The sequence below is a fragment of the Anser cygnoides genome, chromosome 14, assembly GCF_040182565.1.
Source record: "Anser cygnoides isolate HZ-2024a breed goose chromosome 14, Taihu_goose_T2T_genome, whole genome shotgun sequence".
NCBI lineage: Eukaryota > Metazoa > Chordata > Aves > Anseriformes > Anatidae > Anser > Anser cygnoides.
In genome coordinates this window covers 6,957,124-6,975,959 of record NC_089886.1, presented here as the reverse complement: position 1 = coordinate 6,975,959, position 18,836 = coordinate 6,957,124, and the positions used below count along the sequence as shown (strand labels likewise).

Below are 18,836 nucleotides of genomic sequence, written 5' to 3'. Positions count from 1 at the left end.
CTCATCAGGGTTTAGCCACTGTCAGAGCCAGTCTGCAGCAGACAGTAGCACTGTCAAAGAACAGAAGAGCAGAAACATTCTTTCCGTGAAAAAAAAAAAATAATATATATATATATATATATAGCTATAATCTTACTTTTAGCTTGTTCTTTCATCAGAAATGGCTTGGATAAAATAAAAATCCACCAGGCTTGTTTATGCTACTCTCAGACCCACAGGGACACTTAGGACAATTTAGACACTACACCACATTTAGGTACTGATGCTACCGAAGGAATCAGTACACATTTAAATGCCCTTAAAGATGTGATTTTTGGTAATTACATTACTAAGCTAACAATCAGCATCCCAAATCTTCAGCACACAAATATAATGGTGAAATGCTGCTATGAGAGCTTACAAAACTCATAACAAAAGGGATGTGCAACAGGTGCACAGCAGAGCCAGGAGATGGTCTGAACATCTTAAGCATGGGAATTGCAACGGGCACAGAGATGAGCAGAACAGCCACGAGGAAAATCCAACTGCAGGGAAAAGGAGAACAAGAAAAATCCGGGGTGGTAGAGTCCTGCTGGGCAAAATCTTTAAGACAGTGATAGGATCACAGGCTATAAAATCTCCTGGAGTACCTAATAAATCCTTAAATCAAGTGAACCTTCTTTAGAAAAGGCTGGATCCACAATTCAGGAAACTGATAACGCAGAACCAAGTATGCATAGTCCTGATTCCCCTTTACACCAAAAGGATTAAAAACAAACCAAAATTAACACAAACGCTGGTTTCTCTTGGAATAATTCATGAGTGCAAATTACGAGAAGAAAGGTTAACTAAACAGAAGAACTGGCAAAAATAGCTCCAGAGTGTCACAGCGCCCCGTCACCTGGGGGCACCCTGTCCTGGCCCAAGGCTGCCGCAAGCACCAGCACGTCTCGCCAGCTCTTCTGCTGACTCTGACAGTGAATTCCCTTGAAGCACATTGGGAGCCCTGGATTTTAAGCAGCCAGGAGATAACAGCAGCCAAAAACACCAGCATGAGCTCATAGCTGCTGCAAGGAGCGTAATTAACACGGGCTTTCATCACCTCACTGCTCTCTATAGCAAATGCTCTTGACAAAGAGGTTTGGATTCGGAGTGCCCACATCAGAGTGCTCCATATCTGCACAGGAGATGGCTGGTGCAGCAGGCAAAATGATGGGGAAGTGCCCTTTTGCAGAGCTGCGCTGGCTGTGGGTCTCTGCACGTAGGTGGCTTATTTGGGGCTGCAGCGTGGCCCCACACCTTGGGGGCAGTGGGGCAGCAGACGGCTGATGTGGCTAAGGTTTGAATGAAACAGCATCGAATCCAGGCCAGGCAGCAGCAGGTGCTGACTGTGGGTGGGATGTTGTGTGCTGCAGACTTAACGTGCCTAGAGTTGCATACGCGGGTTTCATGCAAGGGGGCTGGAATATCCTCCTATCCGTCCCCTCATCAGTATTTTGGACACAGAGAGCAGCAAAGAGCCCTCGTTTCTCTTTAGAAAATTTCAGAGCAGGGATGCTCCTGAACTTTGCAGAGAAAAGAGTGCACTGCTGCACATCCTGCTCCCTGCCTGCCTACCGTGGGCAGTAGTACCCACGGACTGTTCCAGCTGAAGCTGGGAAAGAGAAATCCCAGCGAGGAAGATTTCCTTCCAACGACGGATTCATTACTGGCCTTCAGGTGCCAACTCTTAGAGCAAATTCCTTCAATCTCACACAGCATCTTTAAGAAATGATAGATTTCACTGGCTCAGAGGAAACTGTCTGCTCCGTGATAATAAATGAGTTGTTAGCAGAAGTAGCAGACTCCCAGATCCATTTGCGATCCAAAGGGCTTACAGCTGCTTCCCATTTGCACAGTGCCAAAACCGAAGAACACGCAGACAGCAAGGTATGGGAAGGCAGCCTCCTGCGCCTGTCTGCTTGCTGCTCTCCCGTGGTTAAAGAGAGATTGTCAAGTGTGATTTCCTTTTGATAGAGCCTTTTTTTAATGCAAATTTGCTGTTGTTGAAAGTGAACAATTTGCTGCATTGGCTTCAGGCAAGGATTGCTAAGAAAAACTGCAAATCTCACTGCTACAAACTACACATCTGCAGCACCTCTTGCAGCTCTGGACACGAACCATCCTGTAGCACAAGTGCCCGTAGTCCCACAGCAATGCACTTCATTCCTCCAGCTGCAGCCCCCGCACAGCCTGGTTAACGCAGACAGTGCTCAGACAAATTCACCTCTGCTGAAGGCTCCTACAGTCCCGTCAGAGGGTGATGCTGTACCTGAGTTGTCCTGACCCCAATTCCCTCCACCCCAACTACGACTACACTGCTCTAGATTTCAACCACACAGCCCCAGGACCAAAGAGGGGGTGGGGGAATATAGATATACTATTCTTCGTTTGTTTTTAATGTTGCCCTACTTATTTTGCTAGTTTAGATTTCACATTTTTACCTTCCTTCTGGAGATAAGCTTGAAACAGGAGACCTGAATGTGCATTGCCATCCAGCTCATCTGGCCGTGCTCTCTGCTGGCCATCAGAATTCAGGACCAGAGCCCGGTGGGTTTCAGAGCATTCCTGGGATTTAGAGTGTCCCTGGGATTTTCAGCTGTGATTTCATCCAGATTTTTGGGTCTGATTTGGCTCATATGGTTGCTAAACAAAGCTACTTCAGAAATTACATGGGGTGGGACAGTGGGTTTTTTTTTTTGAAAAAGCTCAAAATATTGTTTGTCCCTGCCTAGCCGTGTATACTCTACACGTGGCTTAGCTGTGTTCTTCCCATTAGCACTAGTGGAGATGGCTCTGTCAAATCCCCGGGTGCTATTTTGAAAACACTACAGTTAGCATCTGAAGGCATTGCTCCCCTGATGATACCATCTCCAGGATCCCCCCGAGCCTACTCCTAGGGAAAGGGAGCGGCAGCTCGGAGTGCACTGACAGAAGGAGGGAGAAAGAGCTGCTTAAAGTAAAGACAGCAAAAGCAAACACAGGTATTTTTATTACAGCACCGTAAATGCTACTGCATTGAGCCCATGAAAAACAAGAAATAGAAGAGGCCAAGGGGAAGAGAGCACATCCCAGATGAGCAGAGCCCTGCCCTTGAGGGGCTGCTGCGGTACTGCACTGAAACACAGAAGGGGAGCCAGAGAAGAGCAGTTTCTATGTCAGGAACATATGTTTTCTTCACTACTTTGCGAAACATCAGAATAGCACAACTGCAAACTGCTTGTTTGCAATGTAATGTCTGGTTTATCAAGGCCTTTAACGGCTGCTTGCGGGGAGAGCAGAAAAATGTCTGGTACCGCTGAGGTATTACCTTCAGCAGAGTATTGAGCACTTCGCGTGATACAGCTGCAGACACTTTGGGTAGGATTCCTCTCACCTGCCTCTCAAGGTCTCAGGGTAAACCGTCTAAGCCAAATCTGTAATCTTGGCTTCCCATATCGTCAAGGGAGATAAGCATGCACCTCTGGAGGGCCAATCCTCCCATGCTAAGATGGGTGTCTAAAACAGTTCAAAAGGATCACTCGCTGGAGGGCTCCCTGCTGATTACAGAGGTAACCTTGTTGAGTAGCTTAGATGAGGGCAACTAATCCTTAGAAAGAAAAGTTAGAGGGGGCAAATTCCCCTCTTTAAGCTTTAAGGACTTAGGACCTGCTGCTTAAGGACAGTGCTAAGGCGAGTAAGTGGTGACACAGCACGAGGTCAAGCCAGGGCTTTGTTCTTCTCCCTTCCTCCTGCCACTCCACAGACATCTGACAAAGCACAGCTGACCTTTAAGCGTGCAATTCAGTTACTTTACCTGGTGCTTTTCAGGGGAAGGAAAAAGTTAAATTAAGGGACAGCACATCCAGCACTTGTACTGAGAGCATATGCAAGGAGTTCGCTTCTAACAAGCTTTGGTGGGCCAAAGCTTGCCAAGCAGAGAGGTTTAGGAATGGTTTAACTGACAGATACTATCTGAGATGTTGTGTGTTGGTTTAGCCACTTCAGCGTGACTGCTAAGCCTTGATAAAACTGTGGTGATGAAATGAATTTCCTCTTGGACAGAGAAAGCACACACCCCAAACTAGCCCCAGTTACTCCAGAACAAGAAGTAACACGGGCTTTTTGGGAAAGGGCTACAGATAAGTGGAGAAAGTGCTTTCAGCTTGTCTCTGAAGGTGTGTGGTTGTTCTTTGAGCAGGGGTGGAATTGCAGAAGTCTTCTCACCTCCTGCCTGGGAGCCACGCAGGGAACTCACCTCCCGCCTAATTAACTTGCCAGCAAGCCTACATGTGTGGTTTTCTTAAAGGCCAGCAGCACTGAAGCACAAGCTGGGCTTCCTCTTGGAGGTCCTATTAAAGGTTGCAATAAGAAAGAAAAATATAGAATGAATTACAGAGCTGGATAGGTCTTACTTCTAAGTGACGTTAAAAACCTCCAGAATTCATACCAATGAAGAGACAGCACTTAAATGTGGACACTTCTGGGAACACACAAATTAAGAGATGTTTTTTCAGTCTTCAGGTAGCTGTGAACGTGTATCCTCCTGCAAGCCTGGGGACTGCGTGGGGCTCTGTGGGTTCAGGGGAGGTGCTGGGATCTGCTTCCTCCCAGGTCTCTGCTGAGTCTGGCACACAAGGCTGCTAAGGTGGAGGATGTTATGATACGGATGACTCAATGTTAGAAATTCATTTGAGTTCATCCATATATTTCTCACAGGTTCCCAAACAAGTGATGATTCTTAACATCTGTCAGCTGAGGCTAATCCACATCCCAGCCTCCAGCTGGGATGGTCTCCTCACTGCCTTTCCCTTCTCTGGCACCACCCAAAAGGAGCATGGGGACTCCCAGATTGCCATCCCCACAGCTCAGAGCTGCAGACAGTGGGTTTTGGTTGGCCCAGCCATAAATACCTGAGCAGACCAGACCCCAGAACTGGGACAGGCTGAAAGACTAAATTAAATCTGATTAAATCCGTGGAACGCACTCATATCTCCCATTGCTCAGGACGGACTGGGGACAGCTGCTCTGCCTGTGTTTCTGGGACAGTGAACTGGAAATGGCATTGCTGCATGGGTGGGTTGTGCTGCAGCTTGTCTCCCTGTCCTTGCTTGCAACAGCAACTTGCCCACGGCCCCTTCCCCCCATGGCCATATGTGGTTTGGCTTTCTATTACTTCCTTTGGTAGTTCATTAAGGACATGGGTCCTTAAAGGACTAGGTCTTTCCAAGTGCTGCTCCTGACCCAGTGTTTCTCCATCCCCCATCCCTGCGTGGACTCTGCTGGTCTCCTCTCATCCAAGCTCCCATACCTGCTGGTAATTTTTCTTGCTGCTCACCTGACAGAATAGCAACACTGTTCTCTTTCTCATGGACGGTGCTGGATGGGGCGTCAGCACTGCGTGGAAGGAAAGCTAACATGCTTGGGCACTCAGGGGACACGTGCAGGCCAGTGGGAGAAAAACACATCTGAATCTATAGTCATGGATGTCATTTGTTCAGTGAAGCTTACTGCTAGCAAAGATCAAAGCAAAGTGTTTGGGAGGGCGGGGAGGTGAGAAATACCCCTCCCTTTCATGTGAGATCCCTCCACGCTGCATCCCGATTACCTACAGCAGCTCCCGTGTCTCTCCTCAGACCCTCCAGCCTCAATCTTTCATCTCCCTCCCACTTCAGCTCCATTAGCACGGTTACAGGACCTCGCTTATTAAATCAAAGCCAGCACTCTGAGAGCACATAGAGAGGTGCAGACATTATATACACACAAGAATCCTGCCATCAGTTGTATGTTACATCTCACTCTCAGACATCAGTTTTCTTTTGCACTCCTCCACTCTGTCAAAAACAAATAAAATCAAAGAATGAAAGACCCTCTTGAAGGAGCCAAAATCCAGCAATTTGTAGCTGTTACTCGCCTCTTCATTGCCTCTCGCTGCTACCTTCTCAAGAGATCAATCAGTCCTGTGATGCATAAGCATGTCTCCTCCTAAACCGCAACTTTGGATTAGGGCTGAAAGGGTGGGCTTTGCAAAGAATGGGGAAAATAACTGAAATATATTAATAAAAAAAATCAACATTTTTTTTTTTTTTCAAGAATGCCCCAGAGGGATTGAGTGGGTCTGGCTGCTAAAGGGTAGCAAAAGAAAATCAACTAGGGACTCGTTACCGTGTGAGCTAATGAGCGATCAAGTTCAGCAGGTGAGCGGGGAACAGTTTCTGCTGGATGGCATGCTGTTATGCTAATCATCTGGTATTATTTTGAAACATTTTTTGCAGGGATGGTGGTGGATTGCTAGCGGCTGGATTCAGCCCTTCTTCTGCGTGATGCCTAAGACCTGACTTCCTCAGGGGTTCTCGTAACCTCCAGAGAACACCCCACGTTGCACCAGGTGGCACTTTTCACTGGGAAAAATGTTCCCGTGTTCCAGTCCTGCACAACTAAAAGCAGAGAAGTAAAACTCATCCCTTTTTAAAGGAGTGTAGTTGAAATAAATGCATCTTTGTCTTCAGCCTTCTGCTAATACCACACCCCGGAGAATTTGGATCAGCAGAATATTAAAGTCTCCCTGATTTATTGCATCTTTAAGGAGCGTGTGATTTTGTGTTTGCTCAAAGCTCCACGTGCTACTGAAGGTAACCGGGATGGTTTCCATTTCTACTGGCAGAGAGCTATTGCCTTTGGGGCCCTAACCCTATTAAGGAAAACGTAAACGTATATATCTAAAATTCCCACTAGAGTTTTGGAAGGGAACAGTGTGCTTCCCCACTCTGCCTTCCTTGCAGCCACATGAAGATTTTGACTCTCACCTTGCTAATATGCCAAAAAATTAAGCCCATGTGTCTGCAGCTTAGTAGCATCCCTATCACATGAAAAAGCTTTATTTTTAGAGAAGAAAGGATGAGCTGTGAGTGGAAACTGTGACTGTCACACAATGAACAGGTTTGGCCTCTGCTGCTCACTCTTTCTCAAAATCCCTTCTCTGACTGCTGCAGAGCCCGAATTTTACTTCTTCATTCTTGTTTGTGTGTCAACAATGAATATTTGGGATCCTCTGCAGATGAGCAGATAGATTTGCAGGTGTGAAATTCCTATTATTCCTCTTCTAATTTTTCCTAATTACGTGACATCAGCTTTTCTCCCCAGGCACCACTCCCACAGACTGGGATAAAAATAAATAAAAACATAAAAATAGTCATGTAAAGAAGTGCCCCCATCCCCTCTGGAGAGAAACAGACACACGAGACTGGGGAAAACCTGTTCTTGACATGCCCTGCCAGCCTCTCAGCAAGGCTGCCTTCGCCAAGTGACAGGGGAGTACCATCAGCGTCCCCGCAGACGATATTGGCCCACGTTCGCCCAAGTCTCTCTGTGCCCAGATCCGTGAAGGCAGACAGACAGCCTGCCCTGCCCTGGCAGCCGGAGCTGAGCAAATGGCTTGGCACTCATGTTTTAAGTGCTTTTCTTTTCTGAGAAAGAAAGGGATGGCTTGCCACCTTCCTCGGTGGTGGCTGCCACCGCTGAGCACCCAGTGCCCACCCCAAACCCACTGCAGAAACCTTGGACCATGCCCAGGACCCGCTCCCTCGTCACTGGCAGCCCTTTTCTGCACCTCGGCTGGATTTCACCCTCTGCAGAGACGGTGCTCATCAGCACCCTCCTGACGGCTGGATCTTCCTGTAAGGTGGGAGCATCTCACCAAATAAACATGCAATTAATAGGAACTCACAGCGCACCCCTGCCAGAAACTGAGCATCCTTAACATCAGTTTGATCTAATGTGAATTGATGCTTTGATTCACCCACCTGCATCAGACCTTTTCCCATCACAGAATCTAAGGAGGTATATTTCCCTGTAGTACCTATTTTGTATTAATCAGATTTTGTCTGATCATTAAATCCAAGTTTCTGTTGGCTTAACTCACATTAAATAGACATAGCTAGCATCCTAGGACCTACAGGGATAAAATCCCAAAGCATTTACATGACATTTCTGTTATTGCAAAAATAAAAACAAGCCTACCAACACCATAACAACTACATACTATTACAGGGCTGGGCTTATTTAGATTGCGGAAGTTTAATTATAAAAATTGCATTTTAATTGATTACTGCTGAAATAATTACAGCAACACCTTTCCAAGAAATGGCGACCACCGTATGTTTGTCAACAAAGAAGCTTCCTTTAAATTAAACATGCAATGATTGTTTAATTAAGCCAAATTTAGATCCTCATTTGAGAACATTCAAATGTTTGCCTATTCCTTCCCATCTCTGAGAGGTAATTTAGGAGATAAAAAGCTATCTCCAGAAATACAGTATCTATATACGTAAGCACTCAAGAAGAAGAACAAAAAGAAATACTTTGTTTTATAGCTGATCTGGATCTAAGCTTGCTGCTATTGATAAGAATATAAGCACAGAGAGAGTGATCACTACAAATTCTTTTCTAATTGCAGCTTGGAGGCTTTCTTAAAATATAAACTGTCTCCAACATGCATATTCATTTTCTAATATGCAGAATGGATTCAACTTTGATATACTAGCAGCACCCACAGCCCCTGCTCAGCATGAGGACCCCACAGTACCTACAGCTGTGCATACATGGAGGGAGAGGGATAACTAAGGCATTGGTTTTTGGCCTCTTTGCAAGTTTTCATGCAGCTGAAAAATCCTTTCACTCTCCTTTGCAGACCTCTGTGTTTTGGTTGTGCAGCTCCCGAACATCCCTTCTCAGTAGCCCAACACATAAGCACGCACAAAAGCTGATTGCTGCACCAGCAAAGCTACAGGCTTAGCTCAGAACAGGGATTTTTAGTAGCCGGTCATCCCTGCAAAGTGGCATGAGTTCTGCAGGGATGGATTTACCAAGCTGGTGATTCACCTTCCGTGAGCACCACTCAGCGGGGCACATCCCCCAGGACACGGCCAGGGAAATCTATGGCTGAGCCATCGCCCTCCCAAGCAGCTCACTGCTGCAGCCGTGCAGCGAGAGCAACAGCCTCCGTCTGTCCAGCTCTGCCTGGGCTCACCCCGGGACTCCTGCTGGGGGCCGAAAGCAGGAGTTTCTGCACCACAAACTAAATCAAGCTAAGGAGCTGGGGCTGAAACAACTCTCACCCCTCAGGGAGCTGGGCAATGCACAGGATGGGGATGTTCATTACATGTGCATGAATGGAGGCTGAGATGAAGAATATGGGAAAACTTCCTGGTGTTAGGTCCAGTAACTAGGCTCTCATCCCTTTGCTGCCAACAGGACATGGTGCTTGTGTCCACCACAGACAGTGGTGACTCACAGTGACAAGAATTTACAGCTCTGCCCTAACCTTCAGCCCTCTTGTGTCCTCACATCTAGCACAGAGCACCCCTCTTCTCGTCTCTCAGCTCTGACCTGCAGCATCTCCTGCCACATCAGGTCTGCCCTGAGCACACTCAGCCTCAGCAAAACACAGCAAGACAGCGCTTGCCAGAGCCTGTGCTGAGGTCATAATGTGCTTTTCCAGAAATGGCTGAAGACAGAACCTGAGAACACATCTTTAAAGCTGATCAGAAGGGTTTTGCTCTGCTACATCGCTTTGCAAACCTTTCAGCTACACCACCCCATCATTTTACCTTTTATAGTCACCTGACGCTGCTATATACTTCTGCTGAAGAAAGGACTGAAAATTCACCTTCTTCCTAAACAATTACCTTGGCCTTCAGTGAAATGACACAAAAATATAAAGTTTTCTAACCCTTTGGTTAAGAACGCTCGAAGCAGCAGGTGTGCATTTTCATTGCTTGTCAAAAACCAGTAAGCTATGCCACACACCCAGCTGCAAACACAGAGCCTGTTCCTTGCCAACTAGTCTGTGGGCTGGGATGAATTAAGGAAGATATCTCAGTTATTGAAATGTGCCCATGTCTCAGCGATATGACAACATTAGCATCCACCACACACATGAAATATGAGGTTACCACAGTGTCTACTACTCATTTTTGTTTTCTTAATGATTACAATTTAAAATCATAATCTGCAGGGGCACAGGAACCTCAGGTCAACATTACCCCACAGGGAGGTATTCACAAGCACCGTGTAACAACAAAAAGTCCACAGCTGGAAGCATCAGAAATCTGAAAGTTATCGTTGGGCTGTCACAGCGATGCCCCAGTGACAACAGCAGCCTCCTGATATTTTACAGATTTATCACTTTCGTGGATATCACTGTTACCAATTTACGATCATCACTAGCACATCAGCAGCGGTTCCCTACCACTGTCACCTGCACGCAAATGGGTGCATCTCATTCTGTAAATTTACCCACTGTCACACCAAAGCTCGCTCATCCTAACAAGCAAGCAGATATATGTCAGGCAGGGGTAAGACGGTGTCACAGTTTATACCGAGATTCATTTTGCATACGATCTCCTTAGACAGGGTGTTGTCATTTTGGTGCAGTTCAGCCTGCCACTTCATCGCTGCCCCGCAAGCTGCCCAGCAAGCCTTTTTGTTTCTGCAGTCACCACCGATTCTTAATATATATCCTGTGTTTTGAATGATGCTGCTTCAGGCACTTGCCATAAGACTACATTTAGCACAGGAGGCTGGATCTAGCTGGAGGCAGGACGCGCCATGGGGCTGGGACCTGCCAGCCTTACTCAGATGTCCTGCTCCTGGTAGGGGCAGCGCCAGGTTTGCAGAGTCCAAACACCCTCCACCGAAAGCATCAGGGAACCAGGTGATTCCAACGACAGAGAAATGCTGCGTTCTCCATCTCCATGGGAACAAAAACTGGTACTTTTAACTGGTAGCATGGCCAGTCTTTTCTCAGAAGATAAGGACCTCTGCGTGGGCAGGGTTTTTTATTCACTGTAAATAAACAGATCTTTCTGCTGATATCTTGGCAACAGGGAAGGGAATTTGCTGGAAGGTGAGGAAGGAGATAATTCCTGGCAAAAGTTTCAGCATGGGAGTACCAAAACCACATCTCCCAACAGCCTGTTATATTGTGGGGCTTTTTTATTGTGGTGGTGTTTTTTTTTTTTTTTCCTCCCAAGGGTACAGGGAATAACACCGTCTTTTGTGCTTACAAAACAAAAGCTGCCTTCCATAGTCTTGAAGAACTTAGGAAGTTTTTAATTAAAAAAAAAAAAAATGAGGACAAGTGAAGTTGGACTGTGCAGAGTGCTTTGCTGGTCTGATCTAGGACAATGTGCCCTACATAGAGCTCAAATATAACATCCTTTGGGAGGTTGTCTTGCTTCCATTCAGCTTTTGTGAGACCACCCCCACCCTCGTGGTACTAATGACAGATTTTTTAAGCATAACTAGTATCGTGGCCTTGCTATCATTGCTAATGCAGTAAACAAAATCATTAGTGGCAGGCGTAGAGAGGGAGGGAAAACTCTGCGCAGATGGAGAATTTATTCTAGCAATATTCTTGCAGTTTCTGCTTTCTTCCTGCTATCAGCACTGAAATAGCTCATCCCCAGCCACAGTCAGCAACTCTACCCCAGGTGGGTGACGCTTTCCTTTGATAGATACTAGGTCTGCCTTTTTCTTCTATTTGTCTAGTTTTCCTGCCAAGGAAGTGCCATTGGACTGAGCTGAAATAGTTGCTCTTGCTTGATGAAAACCTTGTAGTTGGCAAATAAAGGGGTATTAAGGAGAATAGAAAATCTTTAGGAATGTCATTAGATAGTCCAGTGAAAGCATGGCCAAAATATTACTTCTCTCTCCTACGTCTTACAGGCCAAGAAATTCCTGCAATCTTGTACTTGCAAACTTTTCAACATTAAAAAAAAATGGACTTTTTTTTTCTTTAAGGAGCCTTATCAGTTCTCCTCCTATACATTCCTGGGTTCTTTCTGCAGAAAAACATTTTTCCCTTCTGTATATTTCTTAGCAGAGAGAACAGTTTGTGTCCACCTCTATCCCACTCTCCATATGACTAAACTGCAGAGAGGATGTTTCAGTGAATCAAAAGGATACTACGGATGTGAGCCAACAACAACCCAACAGGCTCTGCAAAGGGAAGGGTTCCTCCTGCAGGTCCTCATACACACACAAGCACACGCAGGCTCAGAGAAAGAAAGCCGTGTCTGACACCAGGTCGAGCTGAGGAATTCTTTGTGCATCGCATCCCAGCGGTGCGAGCCCCTCGTGCACAGCACCGTGCTGCTCGCTCCGAAGGAAGCAAATGCCACAATAGCCCCTGCTGCAACCACGGGGCTGTGTTAGTGTTTGTTTTCTGCTGGTTACCTCCTGGTCTTATTTGTTGCTGCTAATCTTGGCGTTACCTGGCAAGTCAGATTTTTTCTTTTCCCAACTCCACCACATAACAATGTGCTGTGCTTTAGCAAGGTGTAGCTAAGCCCTAGGACTGACTCTGCTGTGCCAATTCAGTCTTTAATTGGTGTTTTTAGAGCCAATAATTTCACTGGTACTTGAAACTAGAACTCTCTTACCTCTCCGTCCTTATCGGACATGTCCCTTACTGTAAATCTGGACTCTGCTTGCACCACGGTGCCGTTTTCTGCTCAGTCTTTCTTAAATTGCAAGGACAGATGGCTAAACTGGGGCTGGAGAAGAAGCTGTTCACACTAAACAGACACTTCTGTGCACCCCGTGGGTGGAAAGGGGTGCCTTTGTTGTACATCGCAGCTATAGGAAATATGGGAATGAAACCCCAGTATGAAGAATCGGGCAGGGGTTAGAGAAACACAAGGAAATGAATTGTTGAGGGTTTTACACTACTTTGGAAGCACTGAAAGAGAAAACACAAAACATGCTGAACAACTGCAGCACTACCTCACCCCCTACATCTTAGCACAAACCAAAATGATTCTGAAATCTCTTTGCTGTGTATCTGGGGTTTTCTTACATGGACCCTGAAGGAGAGTTGCATGTTTTTATCAAGATGTCCCGTATTTTAGATAATAAAAAAAATAATAAACACAAAAGCAGTCAGGAGTGAAGAAACCAAAGTAAGAGAAAGCACGGCAAACGCCGCTACTTACAGGTATATGTCATTTCAAAGCTGTCACTAATGTTCACAATGTCGATCTGGGGAAGGAGCTTAGGGGGTTCCGTGAGCTGAGACAGTGCAAACCTAAAAGCCGCATGTTCCTGGGATTGTTGATTAGGAAATAACCCCCCTGGGGAGAAAAACAGAACAAGGAGAAAGGTCTGAGCACACCTGTATTAGCAGTCTCTTTGGTCTAAAATATTCCTGGGCTACAGCTTGCCTATCCTGAGGCTGCCTCTGCAGTCCAAAACCCTCCAGCACAGCAGGGGGGTTCGTGCCCGCTGCAGCCAGGCTGGGAGCAGAAAACCTTTACATTATGTAATGTCTGGAGCACGTATAGGAGCTCTGGTGCATCTCTGAGCCCAGCATCCTGCAGGGTTGGGCTGAACCTTGGGGTTTGGCTCAACCTCTTTACCTCCCCACAACTTTAAAGAAAAGAAACGTAAGCGCTGCCAATGTTACTTCTATTAAAAAAAGGAATTAGAGTCTTTCTCCCTCCACCCCCACTTGTAATTAGGCCCATTTTAAACTTTGCTCCCCAGGTTTGCTGCAGGAGGGAAGCAGGGGTTACTGGGTTCAGAGCAGCCCGGCCAAGCTGGGCACGTGGGGACGGGGCTGTAAGAGCTGGACCGAGCAGGGCCCATGGCCAAACACCTGCTGCTGCTGCTGGAAGTTTGCTGCATGGAAAAACCCTACATTTAACAGGTGACAGTGGCCAGACTCAGAGAGAGCAGGAAATCTAAAGCTTGATCCTGAAAAGGATCGATCTGAGTGGAAGCGCGTCTGAGCCCAGAGCCACAGGACAACATAAAGCAAATAGAAACCAGGATCAGGCTGGACGCAGGCTCAGAGCCTCTCTCCCCTCATGGACCTGGAACAAAATGCTGGGATAACCCAGCCCTAGGAAAAGTTTCCTGCTGCTCCCCCCGCAGGGAACTTCGCTTGTGGCAGGTCCCTTCATGGCATCCAGAAAGTCTGAATGTAATAGCACGAGTCCTGTTATCTATATGCATGTAGAAGCACTATTTGTATTTTAGATAGGGAAACAAAGCGCTTGAAAACAAGGCTGAATTAAAACAGGAGCAGAAAGCATCGATACCCACCCTCCAGGGCAGATGACATGGGGAAGAAACAAATGTGCAGAGAGAGACCTGCTTGCAATGGCACTTCGCACATCTTAAGTATAGAGGGCATCTTCTTGGTGTGTGGAGAGGGCTATTTGTGTACGAATATCACCCACCCCCCCACATGCACCCCCTCTCCAGCCTAATCGTGGGTGTCAGTGAAATAAGATGCTAGTAGCTGAGTTAAGCTCTTATACGTGTTTGTTGAAAGGGAAAGAATCTGGGATGCTGCACAGATTTGGGGTAAAAGGGAAGCAGGAAGGGAGGGAGATGGGGATGTAGCAGGAACAGCAATAAAAGCACCAATTGTGCAGCTATACTAAGGCAGGAGTTGCCTGAACTTGGTGGATTAGCAGTTGATTGGCTTTGTACAGAGAAAGGAGCTGGGAAAGAAAACCGGCGTGCAAGGAAACGGAATTTGGGTTACAAATTGTCATCAATAAAGATCAATGGGAGAGTAATAATGAACCTGGGGCTGGGGGGAGAGCAGCACCGAGAAGTTACAGGAAGGGAGAAAGGAATCAAACAGGCAGTGCTGGTGCACAGAGGAAGCAAGTAGCATGAAATGAAAAGAGACTTCAACGCAAAATCCTCCTCCAATAGCTCTGCCCTTATTCTTTAGCAACAACAACAGAGCGCGCCTGTTTGTTACCTCTCGTCCCAGTTACCTACAGATGAGAGCATCCTCACAAAAATGTATAATGCAACCACCGATTTTGCAAATGCAGCAACGCACAATGGCAGCCCAGATATTTCACAAAGCAAGAAACAGATTTTTTTTTTCATGCTTCCTCCATTTCAGAGGCACTTTTCTCCCTCTGTGTTGGTGTGTGTGCAGGCATTTATTCCCGATCCTCCCCTCCCCCAAAGAAAAATTGATATCTCTCTGCTCTTGCAAATCTCATACCAACAGGAAAACCCAGCCCGCGCTGTTCACCCCCTCTCTCTCTCTCACACACACGCACATTTTTCCCCTGCAAGCAAATGAACGGGTCGGTTTGCCCCCACCGCCCCCTCTCCACCCCACCGCTTGCCGGGGAGCATCACTCCCCAGCGGCCCCGAGCTCCGCACTCACCTATCTGGATATTGTTGGGGAAATTGGCCCCTAACACTGCCCCTAGGAAACTGGTGCAGAAGAAGGCAAAAATGTGCTGCATATTCCCTTTTGCATTGGCGAAAAAGAAGCCCAGTTCCGAGCATAGATTTGATTTTTCCCCCGCTCTGCTCTCTTTAGCTGCCTCTCTCGCCTCCCCTCTGCTGCGCCTTCTGGATTGCGCGTCTCCTTCTCTCGGAATCCAGCGCTGAGACTGCTGCTTAACACCGCCTGACAGCAGGATTAACTGAGCCCTGTGAGAAAGAAAGAGAGCCCGCTCCTCATCCACATCCCTCCCCCGCCACACACAACACACACGCACGCATGCACGCCGTGCGCTTCCACCGAGCTCCCTTTGCCTTCGCCGAGCTGGAGCTCAACAGCTGGGCACCGCGTCCCCCCACCGCCCCAGCTATTCCCTGGGGGCCCTGGCTGGGGTCTCTAAGGGCAATCCCTGCCTACCCCAAGTTCCCAGCTCCCCCCCGCATCACCCCTCAACTTCTCTTGGCAAGAGCTAGAAGGAACCTGTGAATCAGTAGGTGGCAAACTCCTCTAGAGAAAGGGCTTAAACTCCTCTGCCTCTCATCCGTCGCATCCCAACCTGGGCTCTCATCCCTGGGGCCAGGAGTTGACCGGATCAGTCTCTACAGCCTGGCTCATTAGGATAATAAAAAGGGAGGGATCCTGCAAACGTGCCTTGGAAGGAAGGGTTTCAGAGCAACAGACAACAAAGATCCTGAAGAAGGAAAAAAATAAATTAAAAAAAAATAAATCACCCACCCCAGCACACACCTTCCTTGCCTCACCGTTAACCTATGAGGCATTCCCATGCACTTGCTCTGGAGGAATCTGTGCTTGCCAGAACCATCAGGCAGGGCAGGCTTCAGAAATTAGGAGGCTTTTCTAGTCTGAATCATTGTAAGAGCTGTTTTGTGGCAGTTCTGGTGAGGTTGGAGCTTATTTGACCATTAGCAGCTTTGCTCAAAAACAAAAGGGAAAAAATCAATAGGAGTAACAACAATAAAAACCAGCCCTTAGGCACCACTTGGGATTTAGAAATGTTTCAGGACAAAGTGTTGTGAACACAGAGCCACAGCCATCTCAGAGAGTAGAGAAAATTCACCCGTTCCCGTCTGAAACATGAAGCCCCAGACCAAACCTGGGGCCTCTTGTACCAGAACGCGATTATCCATGTCTGAGCAGAGAGATTTTGCCTCCACAATTTGCATTCTTACTGAAAACAAAGAGTAAATGGTGAGGAGGAAACAAAGAAAACATGATCAAAGAAAACATGTTGTTTGTGTTAGAGTCAGAAATAGGCTCAAAGGTCAGGACTCGCTCCCGCAGAAGGTGCAGTTGGACAGACCGGGACTCTGCAGAGCAGGATAACCAAAACAGGCTGCGACCAAAGCTTTCAAAACCTGCACTAACACGGAGACATTCTCTGTTGGCCGCAGTGACCAGGTGTGACGTAACTGCTCTTAATATCCTCAAGCCTCTTCTGAAGTCTTGAAAACAGAGACGGTAGCATTTTGTTGTTGTTGGCATGCCCTCTACTTTCTCTAGAAGAGATTTGCCACAGCTCTGGTTCCCCTTACAGCCCTCCCTGCCAACTGCAACAGAGGTCTTGGGTACCGCAGCATCACACACAGCCATGCTCTGTCTCCATAGCCAAATGTGACAACTGGAAAACTCCTCACGTTGCTGTGGGCACAGGCTCTGGGCAAACGAGAATGGACAATGATCTTTGCACAAGGCCAACATTTCATCTCTGCAAATTAGGTTCGGGATCTTTAGCCTCTTCCTAGATGATTTTATGGATCTCGCTGTGATGACAAAATGCTTAAACACCCACATAAGTGCCAGGGCAGACGTTTACAGCAGGCATTTAGCATCTGTAGCACCGTAGTCTAACACCTTGCATCAGAGCAGATTTGTACTGATGCCTACAACTTTGTGGCCTCTTACAAGGACAGCGAGGACAGTCGCACTGCAAAAACAGAGCCCAGAAGACTGACATCTTCCTTATGGCAAGCAATAAAACATCCCTCCAAGATGAACTCATTTTTTTCCCCCAAGCCACCCTTGACCATGGCAATGACTCTCGGTGTCAGAGACTTGCAGGTTCATTAAAGCGATTGTTCAGGCGTTTAGGAGTGAGTTACAGGCGGCCAAAGGATGAGCTTATCTTGGCTGAGTGACCAGCATCCCAGAGCCATATTCAAGCAAACCAGATTTAGGTATGTTGATAGATAGCACCTTCAGATTTCCATCTCGTTCCTTGTATAATATCAACAACACTGATCTGAGGCTAAAATAATCTACTGGTAGGCTTTATAGGCTCTTGCTTTCCATCCAAATTTAACAGAAACAGCTGCATTTATAAGCTAAAGAAAGGTACTGAAGGGTAGCCAATGCAATAGAGAGTTGCTAGCGTGTTTTCGAAACTCCCAAGCAGCCTGTCTGGTAGTAATAATAATAATAATAGCCATAACAATAAAATATTGTAATAGCTCACAGAAAGCTTGCACTGTTGCATTAATTAATGATGCTGCTTTTGTCTATAAACCTTGCAGAGTGCAGGTGGCTTAACAAGGAGAACCTCACCACACTGTAACAAGATAAGTAGCAATAAGACCATTATTTTAAGAATGTATTAATTTCCTTTTTACCTATAGATAGTAGCGTTTTATTCAGTTTGTTAGCACAAGGATGCTAGGAATTAACTCTAGCTGCTCTAAAGATTATTTAAATCAACCTCTGAAGGATATAGCTTCTGAACTTTCAACTAAACACCAAACTTAGTCTTGGGATATTGGTGAAACTCTTAGATGTTGCAGGAATGGTCATAACAGAATGACTGACAGATCAATGCACCTTACAGTGCCAGATATCAGACAGTTCTGGGCTCTTCTAAGAGAAAAGTCTGACTGAATTATCAACTGAATTTTTTAGATTCCTAAAAAACAAGAACAAACATCTGAATGAACTTATTTCTAATTTCCGAAACCAAAGAAAATCATTCATTACAGCATATATGTATATTGCACAGTGCGGTCTTGATCAGGGGGCAACTGGAAATACAGGGGAGTGGAATTATGAAGACCTGTATTTTGTCTTAAAGGCTCCATAAGAAATAGGTGGGACAAGCAGGCACCTGGTGCTTAACAGGGAGCTTCTAACAAGGTCTTGTGGGATAAATCCATGCAATTGAGTGCAATGAGTTAGGTAAATACACGTCTAAGAAAGCGGGCCTTCCGATTTAAGATAAGAAATGGTATAAAGGAATTTTGAAAGAGTGCAGCTGGTTCACTTAAGATCTTTGCCAGACATAACAAGAAAATGAATACATCAAAGCTCCTGTTCTCATTGTGCTCTGCTGGTGGCTGACCTTGCTGTACTTAGCAAGAACCTTTGTTCTCACCCATTTCTGTTCCAAGGTTTCGCAAACCAGAGAATTTTGTCTCCAGGGAGGCTGTCTGCCACCTTCCTCTTTGCTCCACTTCGCACAACGTGAAGTTGTCCACGAGAGCAGAATGGCCTGTCTTTGCTATCAGAGCTTTTGTTTCCAGGATAGCAAATAAGCGGTTGTTACAGCAGATATTTCTGTACCAGAAC

At 46.5% G+C, this 18,836-nt stretch overlaps 1 protein-coding gene across 7 annotated transcripts in view; it reads right to left on the bottom strand.

Annotated features, from left to right (window-relative positions):
* Positions 1-18,836, bottom strand: part of GRIA1 (glutamate ionotropic receptor AMPA type subunit 1) — a 187,694-nt gene that overhangs the window by 108,527 nt on the left and 60,331 nt on the right. For 4 of the 7 annotated variants that reach the window (XR_010834958.1, XM_013176000.3, XM_067005527.1 and 1 more), the window contains exons 2-3: positions 15,201-15,472; positions 12,993-13,130 (exon numbers count right to left, since the gene is read on the bottom strand). Coding sequence is in view for 5 of the 7 variants with exons in the window: in XM_013176000.3 (XP_013031454.3) it covers positions 12,993-13,130; positions 15,201-15,472 (410 nt within the window). In the remaining 2 variants the exon portion in view is untranslated. Of the gene's footprint in view, positions 1-9,384; positions 9,403-12,992; positions 13,131-15,200; positions 15,473-18,836 lie in introns of those variants that run through there. The other 3 variants (XM_013176001.3, XM_048057138.2, XM_067005528.1) reach the window with 2 other exon arrangements.